Source organism: Acipenser ruthenus, chromosome 1, assembly GCF_902713425.1.
Source record: "Acipenser ruthenus chromosome 1, fAciRut3.2 maternal haplotype, whole genome shotgun sequence".
NCBI lineage: Eukaryota > Metazoa > Chordata > Actinopteri > Acipenseriformes > Acipenseridae > Acipenser > Acipenser ruthenus.
This window is the reverse complement of record NC_081189.1, coordinates 97,273,775-97,294,225: the sequence shown is the minus strand read 5'-3', so window position 1 is coordinate 97,294,225 and position 20,451 is coordinate 97,273,775. Positions and strand designations below refer to the sequence as shown.

The window sequence follows — 20,451 nt, the reverse complement described above, 5'->3', positions numbered from 1 at the left end:
TGAAGTAATTTAATGTCTACTATAGGTCTGTATCAAAACAACACTAATTTGTTTAGACTATGGTGAAGTCACCAATGAAAATACCCAAAGCCCTTTTTGTGTTTTCTCCAGATCTTCCCTAGCTAAAGATAAATACCTCTGTTAAAAATATCCCCATCTTCGTTCACTAGTGCATCTCCAGTCCACAGATTTAACTCCTACACGTAAGGTTTCAGGTATCTAATTTTCATCTTTGCCAATATGTTACAAGGTGTGTGTTTGTTTTTAAACAAAACATAAATCTGCTTTTCATGCACATTCCTCCTGTCACACATCTTCTTTATGCAGGAGCAAACAATTCCTTTTCTTTTCAAATGGGTAGGGCCATTAATGGATATTAACAGTTTTGCTTCATTTTCCTGAAAATGGTTAAATTAAAGTGTTTTTTTTTTAAGAAAATAAAAAAATTAAAACAAATCTGGCAAGTATATCAGGTACTGAAATTATATATTATTTGTTTTCCTAATCAAAATTTAAATGTATTGTGGTAGTGAATGCAGGTGCTTGTGTTGAAATGAAACCACTTACACTGTACTTGAAATACAAGAAACGATTTATTCTGTACATTTAAATTACCCAGTTCAATATTTAAAAATATGTAATGATAAAATATATAGACTTTATATAGAGGTTGTATATACTAGAGATCAAAATTTACAAAAAAGGCAACATATTGTACATATTCTGTTCTCAGTAGTATAAATGAACAAAACAAAAATAGACCTATTCTTACCACAAAAAAAAAACAAACAAAAAAAAAACATTCAACATCACTTTAAATAGGGTGGGCAAGAAGCATTCGATTTTCCCCTATCTTGAAACAACCAAGGTACAAAACAATAAAATATGGGCATACATAAAACTTCACCAGGTTCTCCACATTTTTGAAATGGTATCCCTTCACATAATGATGAAATTACTGCTAGACTAGTGTAAATCCAGTGACAAAATTCAGGAATGTCTCTGCCAGTTGCCCCAGGCTAAAGTTCTGCAAGGAATTACATGCATGCCTAAACAACAACTAATTTACAGAAAATGCCAAAAGTAAATGTGTGATGGTTTTCCAAGGTTCACCAAATTCCACTAAAACTGTCCCAAAATCTTACCAGTCACTTTCATTCAATCTGTAGCTCTTATACCTGCAAGTTATGAAATTATACCCAAGGGGCCCTTAGACAAATAATTTACCACCAGGCTAAGTTAACAGAATAAAAATTGTCCTAAAAAGAAAATAATGTTCAAAAGCTCTATAAAACAACCCACTGCTACATGCACCTTGCTTGTTGCCACAGAAATACATTAAGTTTTTATAGTGCAAATTTAGCACAGTGGTAAAATCTTTGCGAACATGGCCCCACGGGTTTTAGCAAGTAATACTGCGAGCGGGCGGGGCTATATATATATATATATATATATATATATATATATATATATATATATATATATATATATATATAAAAAGGAAAGTATAGAAAAGTATCCAGATATCTAAAAGCAGTGGCAATTTAGATTCCCACTAAATAGGTATATTTTGACACCTAAAAAATAAACACATAATTAAAGTGAACCACACATTCATACACAAAAGCAATCTAATTGAAAAGCACAGACACTGGCACCAGCAGCAATAAGTATTTCCAAATGTGTTATATTAGTTTTTATTCTGATAATTTACATATAGTAGGCATCATTGGGTGTTCAGTGAGATTACCTGAATGGTGCTTTCTTGGTATTGTATTAGGTTTGTTTATATTAGGCTCCACAAATTCAGACTATAATGAAATGAATAAGGAACAACTTCAGATGAGACCCTTAAAATTAAATGTCTCAGTTGTTTACTTTTCATATGGTCATTTTATTGGGTGTGTTTTTACTATCTGAAATAAGTGGGAATGACATTTGGAAGTATACAGCTTTTAGAACCTTGACCTTTGTTTAATAATGGACTATAGCTGCATTAATAAAGGGGATAATGAAAATGAAGGAAAAGCTTGGCGCTTGCTATAGGTCATGCTTTTATGTCCATTTACAGAAAGCTACCACATTCCAGCATCGAACCACAGAAGTCTTTTTTCCTTCCATCTTACTTTTTGACACATGCGTTGCTGTGACTCCCACTGACAGTTTTTAGGAGTGTGAAGGTATGTTTTCTTAAACGACTATTCCTCATCCTCTCCTGCTGTAGCAGCTTCTAGAGCTGCAAGTGCCTCTGCCACTTCAAGGTCATCACAAATCTCAAAGTTGTCTATTGAACTTTTGCACTCTTCAGATTTAGAATCCAGTTCCCCTCTTACTAACGGAGAGATTCTGCCATTTAGTTCATCCAAGTCATCTAGCTGGAAAACACATTCTTTTATATCGGCAGAGGAGATACTTGCATTAGATGAAATAGTTATTTTGGCATCTACTCCGTTGACTGGAGCATTGTCTGTAACATCTACACAGTCATTTTCAAAACTGTCATGTGTCTGTATTGCAGGTGGGTTTACTTCAGGTTGACTGTCATTCAATAAAGAGGGTTGTTTTTTGTCTTGAAGATTTTCATTTGAAACAAGTATATTCTCTGTTTTTGGTGTAGCTTGTATTGTTGTGGCTTCACTTTGTTCCTCACATCCCTTTACCACACTACTGTTGTTTTGGGAGAGGGCAGCTATGTAATTATCCACTAAAGGCTTGCTCAGCGGGCAGGTGTCACTGCCTCCTTCATTACTTGGCATTGTACACTTCCTTTGAGTTCGTTCATTCTCCAAAATATAGAGTCCATTAGTTTCCACTTTTGAACCACCTTTGTCCTCCCCAAGTCCATATTTCTTCTCTCCAGATGGTAAGTATGTCCTATTGATCTGATTTTTGTCATTTTCAATATTTGAGACTCTTTGTTTCTGTGCTAAAGTCTGCTGATTATTGAAGTCCTGCTTATTGACCGTTTGCCCTGTTATGCAATTGTCTGTCCCCACCGGTTTCTCCTGTGAGTAAACTGAACTGGATCCATCACTTCTACATCCATACACTTCTACTGGAACAGCTGAATCAAATACGTAGCTTTTATATTAAAAAAAAAAAAAGAGAGAGAGAGATTTTAGGCGTGTCAAATTCATTGAATCAACCATTACAAAACATACAAAGTATACGTTTATGATTCAATTCTAATTATGGAGGGCCATTCGTGTTGCAGAACAGTTGTGTACAATGTGTGCCAAAGGATTTGGTCAGAACCTGAAAATGTTCTTCTCACTATAATTTTTTTTAAACATTCTCAAGTCAGAACATTCCCCCCTTCCCCTCCGTTTAAAACTTTAACATACTGCATTGTGCGGCTTTCATTAACAAAACAGCTGCCCGTCAGGGAGCTGCTCTCTGAAGTTACACTACACTCAAAAACAAAAAAAACAATTCTAGAAAAACAAGCAAGTTGCCTATTTTGCCATGTAGATGTAAGATGAACAAAAACGTTACTGCCCGATCTCTATCCCCGACATACAGGCAGCCATTTTCAAAGAAGCGGGAGTCATTGTCTGGGAGATGTCAAGTAATAAAGAGGGCCTCCAACTCTGAGGATCATGACTAGGAGAGATTTGTTGTTGTCACAGGCATGTTAATTTACCAATATACAATATGCTTTACCAATATGCCCAAAAGACAAGTTTGTAGCATTTCAATAAAAAAAAAAAGTAGTATTCCTTTGTATAAATGGCTCATGTGCTATTGAAGTTGCATCTTTCTAAATGCTTCTTTATTTGATGTTTTATTCTTTACTCAAATTGAGGGTGGGAAATACGGACTGTGTCCAAGTTCTAAGGAATACAGTACTTTTTTACCTTTCTATCATCCGACAGCATCTGCACCCCATCTGGACAGCTGTTTAGTTAAGATCTACAAAGACAAGAATGGTTTACAGTATTTATTATTTTACCAATCCACTCTTGTGTAATGCAATGTTATTTTAAGGAATTTCCTGGCCTGACATTAATATCTAGACATTTATTTATTTTTTACACTAAAAGAAGTCAGCCTTGCATTGGGTTGGATTGGGGGGCACTTATATTAATGAAAGGCTTTTATTCCATAAGGTATTGTAATTATTGAAATATGAAATGAGGGAGCACATTGTACTTCATAGTAAATTTTCCAAAATTAAGTTGTGTTGAAAACACCCCAGCATTTACATTAAATAGGTAAACAAGTTTAGAGTAAAAGCTCAATGTGAAACAGGTTTAACAGAAAGTGAATTAAATAAGTCCTGCTTTACTATTGAAGCACAGTAAGATGGTTTTGCAGTCCCAAATTAGTCCTAATCTTGGACTAATTTAAGTTCCAAGTTAATCAGCTAAGTGGAAAATAATGCTTGCAGTACTGTGTTGCAGCAAGCTTAAAGGAATCACTTTCAATAAGAACACAAGAATATTAAGCTTGGAACCAGTATGTCAGTCACCCACTGAGTGAACGCCCAGAGGGCATAAGGAATACGTGGAGTCAAAAGTACAGTTTATAAAGTACAGGATGAAAAGGTAGGACATAAAGCAACGACACATTCCATTATATCTTAATTCATATCATTTTATTAGTGTAAATAATCACAAGGCATTGTTGTCAAGTGTGCGTGGTGTGGAAACAAAAGCAATATCCAAACAGTACTTCTCAAATGTCTGCGTTTTGTTTTAATAATAAATAACAAAAAGGGCCACTCCTCTGTACCAACAATGGGGGTACACAGCAGGCTTTTAAACCCAAAACGATCACAATAATCTATAATCCACGTCCTGTGCATGAAAGTGCACATGAGCTTTGTAAAGAACATTTAAAAAAAAAAAAAAAAGTAAAATCAGTGATATAATATAATATAGTTTTGTGTGTGTGTGTGTGCAATAAGTAACTGTATATTACAAGACTCCTAAAATCCAATTACAGGAGATATGAACAACAATGGTAATTGGCTGAACTGATATTAGATGTTAGTTAGTATTGTTTAAGGGCTGCAAAATGCCAATATTGCCGACAGTTTTTAAAACTTTGAAATGTGTCTTGCAAATGTTATTTTAAAATTAGGAACTCGCATCGTTCTGATTCTCATTTCACAAACATGGCATGTTGACCCCTTCCTGATCAACTACGGAGTTTACATGTTCTGTAATGTATCCTTTTTTTCCTATGCTGCAGGTCACACTCAGCCCAATGATCAAGCAGTACTTATAAAGGAAGTTAAATAGATACGTGGGAAAAATGAGTTGTGATGGTAAATCAAGATACAGAATATGAAGGCAATTATACTTGTGTCTTGTGCATCAGGCAATTTGGACATTGAGATGTGACGCAAGTTTGTCATGTATACAGTACTTTTTTATAATACATTTTTTCAGTTCAAACAGCACACTTGGAATATCACAGAAATAAAACTTATTCCAAGCAAAAAGTACCCTAATTGCAGAACTGGACTGTGCAGTAATGTCAGCTAAATAAAACTTCTAAAAACAAAAACACCAGTTTTAGTTCTGTTTTCTGTTGTCTAACAAAGATATGATTGGGGCTTCTGTTTTTCGGTTTTTATTAATTTCATTTTTTCGGTGCTTATTTTCGAGTTTTATGTAAAATCACTTTTTTTCGGGGCTTTCACTTTTTCTATACTGTATGAAATTATTGTTTTCGGTTACTTTCCAAAATTCGTAACCGTTTTTTTTAAACTTTGACAGTACTTGCACACTTCAATTGTATCTTCTTTCCTTTGCTGTCTCTCACAACAAAATCCTTATGATCACAGGCATATTCTTTTGGGTTTTCTGTGTGTTTAGGCATTTTTTTAACATTTCGCCACAATTTGCAATTCTGTTTAAATTCCACGAGCGTGTTTTACTATCGAACAGTAATAGAGCTTTAAATCTTGCGAGCAAGAACAATACTCTGCTTCAAGTAATTGTAATCGCATTTTAAATCTCACAAGCGTGTTACAATCATCCAATAGAAATGTAGGAATGTGCTACCACCAGAAGTTGGGGTGGGTTTAAAGCAAGGGTGAAATTCTGCTGGGTCTTATGTCCCCTTTTCTATAGTTTATTGAAGTTAAATTTAAAAGTTTGCACTTGCATGTAAAGGCATACGTAAACCACAGTAATGATATTACTTATGAAATGTGTAATTTGTCACTTTGTTATTGTATAGGAACCACAATGCCAGAGATTAACAAAAATATATAATAAATAAAAACTGAGGTCTACTATTACACTGTTTCTACCTGAAATATACTAATCTTTTTCTGGAATAGATCACGGTATAATTCATCTACACAGGAACACAACAGAAAAGTACAAAGAATATATTGTAAGATAAGTAATCCGTAAAAATAATAATAAACAGGTATATATGCTCTAATCCAAGGTTATCAATGTAGCATGGCCAGTTCCTGTTCTAGGTGAGCACCCAGGGTCTGGAAAGTAAAGGGAGGATTTCAGAGAATACTATGGAGATTGAAATGGCCACTACTAAATTGGGGAGAAAATAGCAAAAAAAAAAAAAAAAAAAAAAAAAAAAAAAAATACTACTAAATTTAAAAAATAAATAAATAAATAAATAAATGGAGGGGTGTTTTGGCCTGTATTGCCCTTTGTTTGACTTGGACCTTTTTGTATAATTTGTTCATAGCACAGTTGTTTTCTTGAAACAAAACTCCCTCTCTATAGTAGTTACTGCATAGTGTAATATTTCTTAATAGTTATCATTTAAGGTTTAACTTAAGTGTTATATTACAGTACATGACAGTGATACAGTGGCTCTCAAAAGTATGCAACCCCCTTGGACTTTTCCACATTTTATTGTGTTACAACATGGAATCAAGATGGATTTAATTAGGAGTTTTTGCCACTGATCAACACAATAAAAGTCCATAATGTCAAAGTGAAAAATAAAATCTACAAAATTGTTCTAAATTAATTACAAATACAAAAAAGAAAATAATTGGTTGCATAAGTATTCACCCCCTTGAGTCAATATTTGGTAGAGGCACCTTTGGCAGCAATTACAGCCATGAGTCTATTTGGATAAGTCTCTACCAGCTTTGCACATCTGGACACTGCAATTTTTGCCCATTCTTCTTTGTAAAATTGCTCAAACTCCGTCAAGTTGGATGGGGACATTTGGTGAACAACAATTTTCAACTCTTTCCACATATTCTCAATTGGATTGAGGTCCGGGCTTTGACTGGGCCACTCCAGGACATTGACCTTTTTGTTTTTAAGCCACTCCAGTGTGGCTTTGGCTGTATGTTTGGGGTCATTGTCCTGCTGGAAGATGAATCTTTTCCCAAGTCCCAGGTCTCTTGCAGACTTCAGCAGGTTTTCCTCCAGGATTTCTCTGAACTTTGCTGCATCCATTTTGCCCTCTATCTTCACGAGCTTTCTAGGCCCTGACGCAGAGAAGCATCCCCATAGCATGATGCTACCCAGGCGCGGACTGGCCATCGGGAAGTGCGGGAGAATCCCCGGTGGGCCGGTCTGTTTGGTCCTGCGTGGGCCACTGGTCTACGTTTGATTTATAACTATTATTTTTCTTTTTCTTCCCATTACATGCTGAGAATTATGCTGTTATTAACGTGGCAGTCTCGCTCTCTCGTGCGCACACATCACCGCACCAGTCTTGGGTAGATCCAATATCGCAATATCTAAGGGGGGGCGAGAAGTGGCCACTCCCTTATTGGACTTGCCCGGATTTTCTTAGAACTTGATTGGTCAGCCAGATTTCGTCTTTCGTTTGAACCTCTTGTATTGATAGTGGATGATAGTGATGCGCAGTTCGATTCTTTTTAGTGACTCCATTCATTTGATTCAGTTCAGTTTGGTGAATCGATTCATTTCTTTCATTTGATTCACTGATTCAATGACACAAAACCAATCAATGTAGACCGCATTAAGATTGTTTACGCAGGTTTGTTTGAACCGGAATATATTTGGTTGACTGGGTTCATAAACATTAAATTAAATACAGTTTGACAAAAAATAATATATATTTAGAATCCTGGAGATAACATAAAAGTTTGAACCATTGTTTAGACATCAGTATCAATCTAATTTAATTTAATCTTTAAAAAAAAATAATAGGCAATTGCATTTCTTACGTGTTATTTATTCAGCACATTGCAAAATGCTGTTTGCCCAATTTGATTGACAGATCCATCCCTCCTTACCATACACCGTCTGGATCAGAGATACAGGGTCAACACAGCAAGTGAGGTGCCTGAGGAGGATGGAAACAGTGGAGCATGTGAAGAAGAGCAGGAGCTAGAGAACAAAACCTGCACTTCATGCAAAAACTGTGCCAGGTGTTGCTATTTGATTCTATCCCGATACAATTTATTGACTGATGCCTATCATGTAATTGGTTTGGGCTACAAATTCCTCCTGACTTTGTCAGTAACTCAAGTAGCATGTGAAAGGCGTTTATCCACTCCGAAGTTTGTCAAGAATAGACTGAGAAGCACTATGTCCCAAGACCACTTGGAAAGGTTCATGTTAATGTCTACAGAGAAAGAGATACTGATGGCCCTAGACAGTGATGGAGTTATTGACAGGATTGCGCAGAAGAGTGCACTGCTGCAACATCTGCTGGCTACGTAAGGTAGGACAGTCTCGTTTACTGTGGATTTGGATGAAGTAGTTGACTGTATTTTGAGATATAATTAGGGGTTCTGAAACCCTATTGCAATTTTGGGTTGTATTGGCACTGAGTGCTGCTAATGGTTTATAGAATTTTTAAATATGAGCCGATGTGTTTAGAATTTACAGGTTTTTTATTTTTTTATTAGGCCTATTTAGAGACCGCAATCTGTGTGAGGTCGGTGATGGTTTATAGAATTGATAAATAAGATATGTGTTTATACTTTACAGTTTACTATTAGGACTACTGAGGTTGGTATTGGTGTGCGGAGAATGGTTTCTTTCTACTTGATAAATGGGCTACCCATGTTTATTATTTGCTTACAGTAAATACCAATACTAAATAAAAGCCTACTAACTGTCGCAATCTTGTGTTTAAAATAATCTGATATGCAATTAGATTTTAAACCACCGATTACTGTAAAAAGAAAATTGTAATTGCATAGAGCAGAGGCATCAATGAAATAATCCGTGGTGCGTAAACTGGACAAATTGGCGAAAGAATTTAGCTGATACAATGTTGCATTCACTGACCGCAAAGCGATGGCAGACAGAGAGACATGCGGAGACAAAGAATAATGAATAGAAAAATATTTTGTAGACGGAAAAATCTATGATATTTTCAATAGGATAGCCTATTATCTGTGACTTCTAGATCATGAAGCCATGGTATGGCAGCTGTCATAGCCTATACTTTGCCATACCTAAATCGCCCCTAATATGTTTGAAAACCTGGTAGTAGCTATAGCCTACAAATTAGAAATAAGTTTTACCCGAACAATTAAAAACTTTTTTTTTTTTTTTTACCGATACTTCATCATGACGGCGCGCTGCGTGCGCTGACTTCATTATTATTTCGGTATGTTGATTTTGACATAAATGTGGGCCGGTGGACCCGAACTTCCCGGGCCGATTTTTGGTCCCAGTCCGCCCCTGATGCTGCCACTACCATGCTTTACGGTAGGGATGGTGTTCTCAGGATGATGTGCGCTGTTAGGCTTGTGCCAAACATAGCGCTTAGCTTTGAGGCCAAAAAGCTCTATTTTGGTCTCATCAGACCATAGACTCTTCTTCCACGTGGTCTCAGAGTCTCCCACATGCCTTCTAGCAAACTCTAGCCAAGATTTGATGTGAGTTTTTTTCAACAATGGCTTTCTTTTTGCCACTCTTCCATAAAGGCCAGTTTTGTGAAGCACCCAGGCTATTGTTGCCATATGCACAGTGTCTCCCAGCTCAGCTGTGGCAGACTGTAACTCCTTTAGAGTTGCCATAGGCCTCTTGGTGGCCTCCCTGACCTGTGTCCTTCTCGCCCGGATACTCAGTTTTTGAGGACGGCCTGTTCTAGACAGATTCACAGTTGTGCCATATTCTCTCCATTTCTTAATAATGGACTTTACTGTGCTCCGGGGGATATTCAATGCCTTGGAAATGTTCTTATATCCTACCCCTGATTGGTGCTTTTGAAGAACCTTATTCCGGATTTGCTTTGAATGTTCCTTCATCTTCATGTTGTAGTTTTTGTTAGGAAATGTACTAACCAACTGTTGGACCTCCCAGAGACAGGTGTATTTAACTTGAAATCATGTGAAACACCTTCATTGCACACAGGTGGACTCCATTCAACTAATTATGTGACTTCTAAAGACAATTGGTTGCACCAGAGCTTATTTAGGTGTGTCATAGCAAAGGGGGTGAATACTTATGCAATCAATTATTTTCTGTTTTATATTTGTAATTCATTTAGAACAATTTGTAGATTTTATTTTTCACTTTGACATTATGGACTTTTTTTGTGTTGATCAATGGCAAAAACTCCTAATTAAATCTATTTTGATTCCATGTTGTAACACAATAAAATGTGGAAAAGTCCAAGGGGGGTGAATACTTTTGAGAGCCACTGAACATGCAGAAGGGTACACAGCCTTCAGTATTGGTTACATTTTATCAGTTATTTTTAAGGCTTATTTTGTATTCATAAATGTATTATGTACCGGCTGCACATATGAGTAACTGCACTTTTTTACTGAGAATTTCACCCCTGGGTTTAAAGCATTCAGAACAAATCAATGCGAGATACAAGTCATGAAGGAGGGACATTGCCCAGCTGCACTAGGGAAGTTTTTTTAAAATTATTTTGTAGGTTGCTGTATTTTATTTATTTTCTTCCCCCACGGAGAAAGGGGTCAAATCAACACATTTTTTTGTTTAGGGATGTTAAAGCACTGTACTGTACCAGACACGGTTCAAATACCTCGCCTGTCACAAAGAATGAGGCACCAGGCAACTGGGATTTTGAGAGGTGGCTAAATTTCTTGTCAAGTAGATTTTTTTTGTTTGTTTCTTATTGCACAGAGCTCATCTGAAGATGACAGACTCAGATTAGATCATCCTAAAACATCTACCCTTGCAATTATTTCATCCGACATACTTATGTAAAAGCAAATGTCAGACAAACAAACACTGATCATCAATAATATTCCCCTTCTATAAAACAGATTGTTAGAATGCTGCATGCCCATTGGTCCATCAAGGTTCCAAGCCATTACACTATCCAGCACAATGTCACGGCATCTGTGCTAACCATGCATCACTGCACCACCAAAATCAAAGAAAACACCTGTCAAAATACTTGCTGTCATGGAATATACTGAAGTCTTGTCATATGTTCCAGTTTATATTAAATTTGCACTATGAACCAATTTACTATTTTAAACAAGATGCTGTTTTGGTATTTTATTTGTAGTACATACCAGTAATTTTCTGTAACGTAAGAACATGGTATAGTAAGCAAACTTGTTAATTTGCAGACGACACAAAAATAGGAGGAGTGGTAAACACTGTTGCAGCAGCAAAGGTCATTCAAAATGATCTAGACAGCATTCAGAACTGGGCAGACACATGGCAAATGAAATTTAATAGAGAAAAGTGTAAAGTATTACTTGCAGGAAATAAAAATGTGCATTATAAATATGATATGGGAGATACTGAAATTGAAGAAGGGAACTATGAAAAAGACCTAGGAGTTTATGTTGACTCAGAAATGTCTTCATCTAGACAATGTGGGGAAGCTATGAAAAAGGCCAACAAGATGCTCAGATATATTGTGAAAAGTATTGAATTTAAATCAAGAGAAGTAATGTTAAAACTTTACAATGCATTAGTAAGACCTCACCTACTATATTGTGTTCAGTTCTGGTCACCCTGTTACAAAAAGGATATTGCTGCTCTAGAAAGAGTGCAAAGAAGAGCAACCAGAATTATTCTGGATTTAAAAGGTATGTCGTATGCAGACAGGCTAAAATAATTGAATCTATTCAGTCTTGAACAAAGAACAAAGACTACGCGGTGATTTGATTCACGCATTCAAAATCCTAAAAGGTATAGAAAATGTCGACCCAGGGGACTTCTTTGACCTGAAAAAAGAAACAAGGACCAAGGGTCACAAATGGAGATTAGATAAAGGGGCATTCAGAACAGAAAATAGGAGGCACTTTTTTTACACAGAGAATTGTGAGGGTCTGGAACCATCTCCCCAGTAATGTTGTTGAAGCCGACACCCTGGGATCCTTCAAGAAGCTGCTTGATGAGATTCTGGGATCAATGAGCTACAAACAACCACACGAGCAAGATGGGCTGAATGGCCTCCTCTCATTTGTAAACTTTCTTATGTTCTTAACATAAAGTTTACAAACGAGAGGAGGCCATTCGGCCCCTCTTGCGCTTTTGGTTAAAGGAAGAACAATGAACTGAAACACATCTAAGCAAGGTTTTTTATAGTCATTTAAGTCTTTATTTAAAACAAATGCTTTTAATGAAAAAAAAATGGTTTTACTTGAATATTGTTTTTAGTTCATAGGGACCATTTCGGTTGTGGAAGGTTTATACTTCAACATGTTAATACATCTTTAAAAACTAGACAGATTTCTCCTTCCTTTTTTATAAAACGTTTATAAATCAATTTTATAAAAGCAATAAGGCACTTAAGGGCATGGGTTGTGCTGGACATTGTCACTTCTTGGTTGGTTGCAGGCACTCAACTGCATCTCGTGCCTAACAACCCACCAAGAAGTGACAATAACCAGCACGACCCATGACCTCTTGTGCCTTATTGCTTAATTATAAAGCCAGTGAAAGCAAACAAACAGATGTTGTCGTTCTGTTTTCTCTTGCCTAACAAAGTCAGAATACACTTCTAAAATTAAATGGATCTAAAACAGAAATACAGCCGCAGTTGAAATATTAAAATTGGGAAAACATTGCATTTTACATTTACCCCCACTTTCCAGGGTTTGCATTCTGACGCGAGCTGCAAATGGACACTGAAATGGCACACTTTCATGGCCTGAATCCATAACCCATAAGGAGCAGACCTTTAATTCTCCAGCCCAACCTTTCTGTTTATTCAATAGTATCCACTTGCAGCACATCTTTTGCATGTTTGTTTGGCATCACAAAATGGCACACATGCAGCACTTTAGCAGCCTGAGGTATTGAATTAAACCTGCACTATTAGACAACTTACATCGTGTTAAGACAACGTACATCGTGTTAATTATTAACCATTGTTGGGACATGCATTGTTGCCACCACTCCCGCTTCACAAACGCTTACTTTATAATACACAACCTACATTATCTCACCTGATTTACATCTATTTTGTTAACCTTATCCCACTGGGGCTTCCCCAGTGTTGAAATATTAAAATCGGCTTCCTTCCTGTTTTTAGCTTATTAGTCTAGTCACTCAATGTGGCAAATGGCCAGATTAGTTTAAGAGTTCTTACCTGGAACTAGAAACATCCTCTTATGATTTCAAAAGGTATACATACTGTAGAAGTAAAACCCTGGTTTGGTGGAGGATTTCAATTCACCAGAAAGGTTTATTAATAGCATTGACTGATAAATCTGGGTCTTCAGCTTCATGGGCTGATTGAGCTCATTTTTTAAATTATTGCAAAGGCAATGACAACTAATAAAGTCATTGTAATGCTATAAATCTGCCAGGAGTTGGTTCCAGACCCTCACAATTCTCTGTGTTAAAAAGTGCCTCCTATTTTCTGTTCTGAATGCCCCTTTATCTAATCTCCATTTGTGACCCCTGGTCCTTGTTTCATTTTTCAGGTCAAAAAAGTCCTGTGTTGTTACAAGATATCACATTATACAGATTATACATTATACCGATATCACATTATTTTTTACATACAATTACCCATTTATACAGTTGGGTTTTTACTGGAGCAATCTAGGTAAAGTACCTTGCTCAAGGGTACAGCAGTAGTGTCCCCCACCTGGGACTTAACCCACGACCCTCCGGTCAAGAGTCCAGAGCCCTAACCACTACTCCACACTGCTGCCCTAACCACTACTCCACACTTCTGATTTCATTTGAGATGCTGGGAATATTAATTAGTCAGGTTTTCTTTTTGCTTGTAATTTAGTGCTGAATGAGTTCATGTTGCCTAGTGTAACCGATTCGAAAATTGAGGCATGTCCTTTCTGGAAACTCAGAAAAAGATGTGGTGATAAAATGTGAAACCGCACAGACATTTTAGTTCTTAGAACATTGATCAAGCAATGATAGTTAATCTAAAGAAGCTGAATGCGCACAGACAAGAAATGTGCAAGAAAGACACCATGAGAATTTGTTTTGTTACAATATATTTCCGCATAAACTAATATTTGCATAGGACTTGACAGTACCTGCATTGTTACTAGGAAACCTGACGTCACGAAGCACAAGTCAGTATGATAGCAATCCTGCTTGCTGCATTTTAGGTTGTTTTTTGATTTGGAAATATAAAACATGAAGCAATTCTTCCTAAAAACTTTTGAAGCAACAAGTTTAAAATCTCACCAGTTATTGAATCCTCAGATTCCTTGTATTTCATGGACTTTCATGGCTTTTTGCCACCTGGCACTCTAAACGCATCTCAGAACAATTATTTACAATACAATTTTCTTGGAATGATAATAAAGATATATACTGTGACGGAATTAACTGTTCTACAGAACAGAAATATTAAGGCAGAAGTGTATATCTCGATTATACCAAAGCAGTACAAACCATTTACTATACTTTTGTTTTGTACTTGCAAGCAGTCATGCTTTGAACACATATTTGCATTGTCCTCCTGCAGAAAAGCCAAAACAGGATGCATATTAAAGCCAAAACATGCTGCCTATAAAGTTGAAAAATACACACAGTATAGGGTCATTGCATATTAAATGGACCAATGGTCCCCACCTCACTCTCAGTTCTTTTTAGATATTTGGGAGAGGGGGGGTGGGGGGAGACGAGCAGTGAAGGGGCCATGTTTGAGAGGTCAGATCTTTCAAAGTATTCAGGAGATCTTCTTAATACTTGCTGCACACTCAGAACTGCTCTTTTAGTTTAATCATATGTGGATGTTGATGTAAATGTAGAAAGTGCAATTGTTGCCAATACAAATGACATATTGTACTTGCGAGAACTCCTGAACCATTGTAGTTATCATCTTCACTGTAATTTTTCCAGGTTATCTAACAACAGCAAAGACTATAGGCATTGTCAGTGTCCCAAAGCGGATATCACATCAAAAATGACTTCCTTCAGCTCAGCACCCCAGAAGTCAAAAGTGCCAGCAGATAAATATTTGTGCTTTTATATGTCATAAAGCTATTTTTTTTTCTAATCGCCCAGATGCTAGAAAAAAATTAAACTGCAAAATGCATCCTTCTACTTAGATATGGCACACTATCCTTAAAAATGGCACACTTTTTGTACACTCACCAATGGTATTTTGCAGATAAATTTTCATACATCTGGACAACAAATAATTAATTGATGGACCAGTAGCAAAACGTATATATATAAAATCATGTGCCAGCAATGCGAGAATCAAGCCCATTCTAAACATGTAATGAATAGGTTAAGGTAAACTGCTTTGCCCAGATCTCTTTCAACAGGTAAATTAATTAAAGACCTACACTTAGGTGGGATTAATTTCTGATTGGATAACTTTCCAATCAGGGACATTCATACCCCTAGGGGTATATCTAAGGGTCATAGGGTTTACACAGGACCAATCACAAAAGAATGATCTTGAATTTATAATAAATAAATTATATATATATAAATAATTTTTTTTTTTGTATTTTTTTTTTTAACGCCATTATTGCTAAACCACTGTGCATAAATATTTCATTTTTGTTTAACAGCTCAAATCTTACAGTCCAGCTATAGTTTCAAAATGATCACCTACCTGTACGCATTCGTGATTTGGATTGAGTGTATCTCCACCCTGATATTAGGGTGGGTGATGCACATGGCGATTCTGCCTATGGAGAGAGAGTGCTCTGTGCTGTTTATGTTGCATAATTGAATACTTTTTCAGTGAAACACAATCTTTCTGCATTTAAGTACAAATGCTCTGGTAAACAAATAATAATCACAATTCTCATACTGTGATGGCTTGTGTTTCATTTATTATGCGTGGCTTTATTTTAGTAACAGAATAGTGTTTGGAAGAGTACTGTATATCCAAACTATCCTGTTCATCGTTTCAAGTCCCTTTGTCACTGATAGTTATAGTTTTTTCTTGAGGTTAATGTTTGTTTATGTTGTAAACATTTTAAATAACACACAATTATGCGAAGATGGGAAGTAAATGGTAATGTGAAACATTTACAGTGCAGATTATTTTGGATTATTTATAATAACTTTGCCGAACAGGAAGCAAATGTGTGTTTGTGATGCGATTGCCAATTACTGTCTTTTGATTCTCTCATCAAAAGAATTACTGTTTGGTATTCAGTCCCAAACTGTTGTGACATAAATTATATATTATTCTACCTTTTATTGCAACTGTGGTATCATTCAGTGGATCGAAAACTGTAAAGAAGTACTTGAGCTGAAACCTCCAGACAGAAGGGGTACATGGTTTTTTTTTTTTTTTTTTTTTTTTTTTTTTAGTCGTTGCCAATTATTTTTATTATTTTCTCCCAATTTGGAATGGCCAATTATTTTTAGGCTGAGCTCACCGCTACCACCCCTGCGCTGACTCGGGAGGGCGAAGACGAAGCGTGTGCCGTCAGCTGACCGCTTTCTTTCACACTGCGGACTCACCATGCAGCCACCTAAGAGCTACAGCGTCGGAGGACAACACAGCCTTTGTTGGCGCCCCGCCAGACTACAGGGGTTGCTGGTGCGCGTTGAGCCGAGGACACCCTGGCTGACCTAAAACTTCCCCCTCCCCACCCCCCTGGGCGACACTTGGCCAGTTGTGCGCTGCCCCCTGGAAGCTCCCGTCCACAGTCGGCTGTGGAATGGCCTGGACTCGAACCGGCGACGTCCAGGCTATAGAGCGCATCCTGCACTCCACTCGGAAGCCCCCAGAAGGGGTACAGTTTTAAAGTTGAAAACCAATGGGATAAGCTATAACATGTCTGATTGCTAAATTGATTAATTCTAGCAACATACATTGGTGTGTGTACAAAAGTTTGCCATTTTAACAACAAAGTGAGCCATGCTTTTTACAACTCTTTTTTTCCCCCCCCCAAGAAATATAGCTTTATGACATATTAAAAGCTGAAGTATCCACCATCTCTTTTGGGTGCTGAAGGGGTGCCATATCTGACCTCATATCAGTAACCAATGACCCAGTGAGACTGATATTGCATCCATCTGCTGCTCGCCTGGTGTTCTCTCTACCTCGCTTCGCCCACGCTACTCCACTACTCCGCTCGCTCCACTGGCTCCCGATCACCGCTCGCATCCAGTTCAAGACTCTTGTACTAGCCTACAGATGCCTTGATCAGACTGCACCCAGCTACCTCCAGACCCTCATCTCTCCCTACACCCCCACTCGACCTCTCCGCTCCGCCTGCACTAGAAGACTGGCTCTACCTCCGCTACGCTCCCCTGCCTCCCGAGCCCGCTCCTTCTCCACCCTTGCTCCGCAGTGGTGGAACGACCTTCCTACAGATGTCAGGACTGCCCAGTCCCTGACCACATTCCGGCGCCTCCTTAAGACTCACCTCTTCAAACAGCACCTGTAGAACTCCTCTGTTGTATCCTGGGACACTATCACCCTTCATTTAAATATGCTTTATTTTGCTCTTATCTGCCCCCTATTTTACTGCATTTAATCCTGTACCTCAGAATATTGTAATCTCCCAAGTGTTTAATCTGTAGTATTTTGTACTTAATCATATCCTGATGTAACTATCACTACTTAATCATATCCTGATGTAACTTTCACTATTATCTGCTGTATTATTGAATTGTGGTTTGTCACACTTGAGAATTATTGTATTTCTTGTTCTTATTGTATGACTTATATTGTAACACTTGAATGTATTTGTATTTGCTTGCGATTGTAAGTCGCCCTGGATAAGGGCGTCTGCTAAGAAATAAATAATAATAATAATAATAATAATTTTGTTTTTTGCTAGGATTACCTGGAGAAACAACAGTGAAGACAAGGACTACAGTAGTTCAGGAGTTCTCGCAAGTACAATATAGCATTTTTCTGGCGTTCTTGCACATTTTTCTACATTTAGCTCAAACACATTAACTCAATGGTCACCAATAAGTAATATGTTGACACATTAATAAACCAGTTCTCTGTGTGCTGTGATTATCAAGATAATATCTTCTTGACAGGCTATTTTTTGCAATATCAAAACAACCTGAGAGGGTGAGGTGGGGAAGATGTGTGGGATGACCTAACATTACCGCTGCTTGCTTTTGCTTTAAATCATTTTTTTATCATTATTTTAATTAAACTTTTTGTGATGAAATATGCTTACGATTTGTGGCAAACCTCTAACCAACATGTAGAAATCCAACATACAACTCCAAATAAGCCAGTATGTTACGAACACTAGTACAACGCAACAAAATCACTGCTAAGTATATTGCTTTATATGCATTACTACATACGACCATGTTGGCATACAAAACAATTACTAAATACAGTACTACCAAAAAGGGCATTGCATTTGGTCAGAGGGTTTTAAAAAAACTCAGGAGGAGACATTTATTTTTACAATCTACCAAAGCGGTTGGATTTACAACTTAAACAAAATAAACTCCTGCTTGTTCAAATCCTGTTTATACCATGTTTGTTGTATGTTTCAATGAGTAAATTATACAAATAATGTGTTTAAATGCAAGGACAATCAGTTTGAGGAACTGGAAAGTTAAACGTTTCAAGAGTTGTACAACCCCTACTATGTTCTTAAGCAAACAAACAAACAAACAAGCAAAAAACATTTTAGGAACCTATATATAACGTACTTTAAAATCTGTAAATGTATAGTTAAATAGTTGTTCAATAATGTTCCACCAAAACGCTGAACAAATTAGCTGCGCTATGTAAGGTTTACAACATTTTAAACAGGTCAGAGAAGTTAACAAGTTCGCTAGTATAAGCTAAAGGATGAATAGATGCCACTACAACCATTATCACTAAAGCATAAACTGACATTTTTATAGATATAAGATTTTTTTAAAAAAAATGTACAAATACCTAGAAACCGCTACTCACCAATGACACATTTAGCAAGTCTGTAAGACTGTGACCTTGCTCATTATAACTCTTGTTCTACAAGTAAAGGTATTGTGTTTACCTGTGCTGTGTAGGCGTGGCAGCAATCTGAGCGAAGACTTACAAATTCTTACGAATCAGTTGTTCCCATTTATTATGAGAATGTAACTTTATGTCAAAATAAAAAACAAGTCAAATAAAACACCGTAGTTTCACAACTCGGCGAGTGCAGTATTGCTTATTTTAGGTATCCCTTCCTGTGTTAGGCAGTAGAGCTCACTTCTGATTACAATCTCTCCCGTGGCTTAGACCTACATCTGTATTTGAATTTTAAATGTACGATCCCGTTCACCTGTAAATTTGCATGACCTCCTAATGCTGTGTCATGTGACCTTAGATCAAACTGAATTCCTTTAAACTATGCATTCTCACACTTCCTTTACACATTAACAATTTCTTTGCCGCCCCTTCCACAAATAATTAATAATTAATGGTAATTAACCAGGAGTTTACAAGAAAGGTTTAGCCCAGTATTTTAGTAAACATTCCCCTATTTTAAACTAATGGTGGTTTTGTATTTAGACTTTATATTTTACCGTTCAGACGTGAATAGACCACAGAACACTTTTCTTTTATTTTTGTATTAAACACACACACACACACACGTATTTAACAATCACACTAGCCTGATTTTACTTTAGTGAAAACGTTGGCTACAATTATTTTTTCATTAAAAACGTGTAACAGTTGTTCTTTGTGATGTTAATGTTCAGCTTTCATATCGAAACATGAGTACTTAGTAATAATTTAAACTCACATTCGTTTAATAATAAACATGTAGGTATGTTATGTCCCTGAATGACTAAAAGATGTAGAAATAATGCTGATTGATAAATAAATAAAAAAATTTAAAAAAAAGAAGGGGGGCGACTCAATATTTACCAACGTAGCTCATGATCACGCTTAGTTGTGGCCGACTGGGGCTGTTGCCACATCACGATGAGTCATGCAATTATTTTTATTTTTTAATTAGTAATGTATTTATTTACTTTTGCCAGGGGCGGTGAGATTTTTTGGAGGAGGGGTTGTCAGGATAGCAGTGATTCCATTGGCTGGATATCCCCGTCTCAGTCAGGGAAGCCATACACTGCACAATATTACAGTTCCACCCGCTTGCCTATTATATCTGATTTGCTGGATATGTGGGATATACGTTCACCGACGACTCCACACAGTTTTATTTTT

At 36.9% G+C, this 20,451-nt stretch overlaps 1 protein-coding gene across 2 annotated transcripts; it reads right to left on the bottom strand.

Moving 5' to 3' along the window:
* Nucleotides 1-1,517: 1,517 nt before the first annotated feature.
* On the bottom strand, nt 1,518-19,588 carry LOC117420652 (uncharacterized). 2 transcript variants are annotated; one of them, XM_059032569.1, is made up of 4 exons: nt 19,289-19,588; nt 8,141-8,259; nt 3,858-3,912; nt 1,518-3,081 (listed from the first exon to the last, which is right to left on the bottom strand). In XM_059032569.1, exons 3-4 carry the CDS (start codon nt 3,887-3,889, stop codon nt 2,199-2,201), a joined length of 915 nt encoding a protein of 304 aa, XP_058888552.1. In that variant the 5' UTR covers nt 3,890-3,912; nt 8,141-8,259; nt 19,289-19,588; the 3' UTR covers nt 1,518-2,198. The 2 variants fall into 2 exon arrangements, with proteins under 2 accessions (XP_058888552.1, XP_033890053.1); XM_034034162.3 differs by lacking the exon at nt 8,141-8,259.
* Between the last annotated feature and the right edge of the window lie 863 nt (nt 19,589-20,451).

Bases quoted from the DNA above. Each gene is read 5' to 3' on its own strand.
- LOC117420652 (XM_059032569.1), bottom strand. From the start codon at position 3,889: ATGGGGTGCAGATGCTGTCGGATGATAGAAAG. The intron at 3,082-3,857 runs GTAAAAAAGTAC...TTAATATAAAAG, and splicing joins TGCTGTCGGATGATAGAAAG to CTACGTATTTGATTCAGCTG.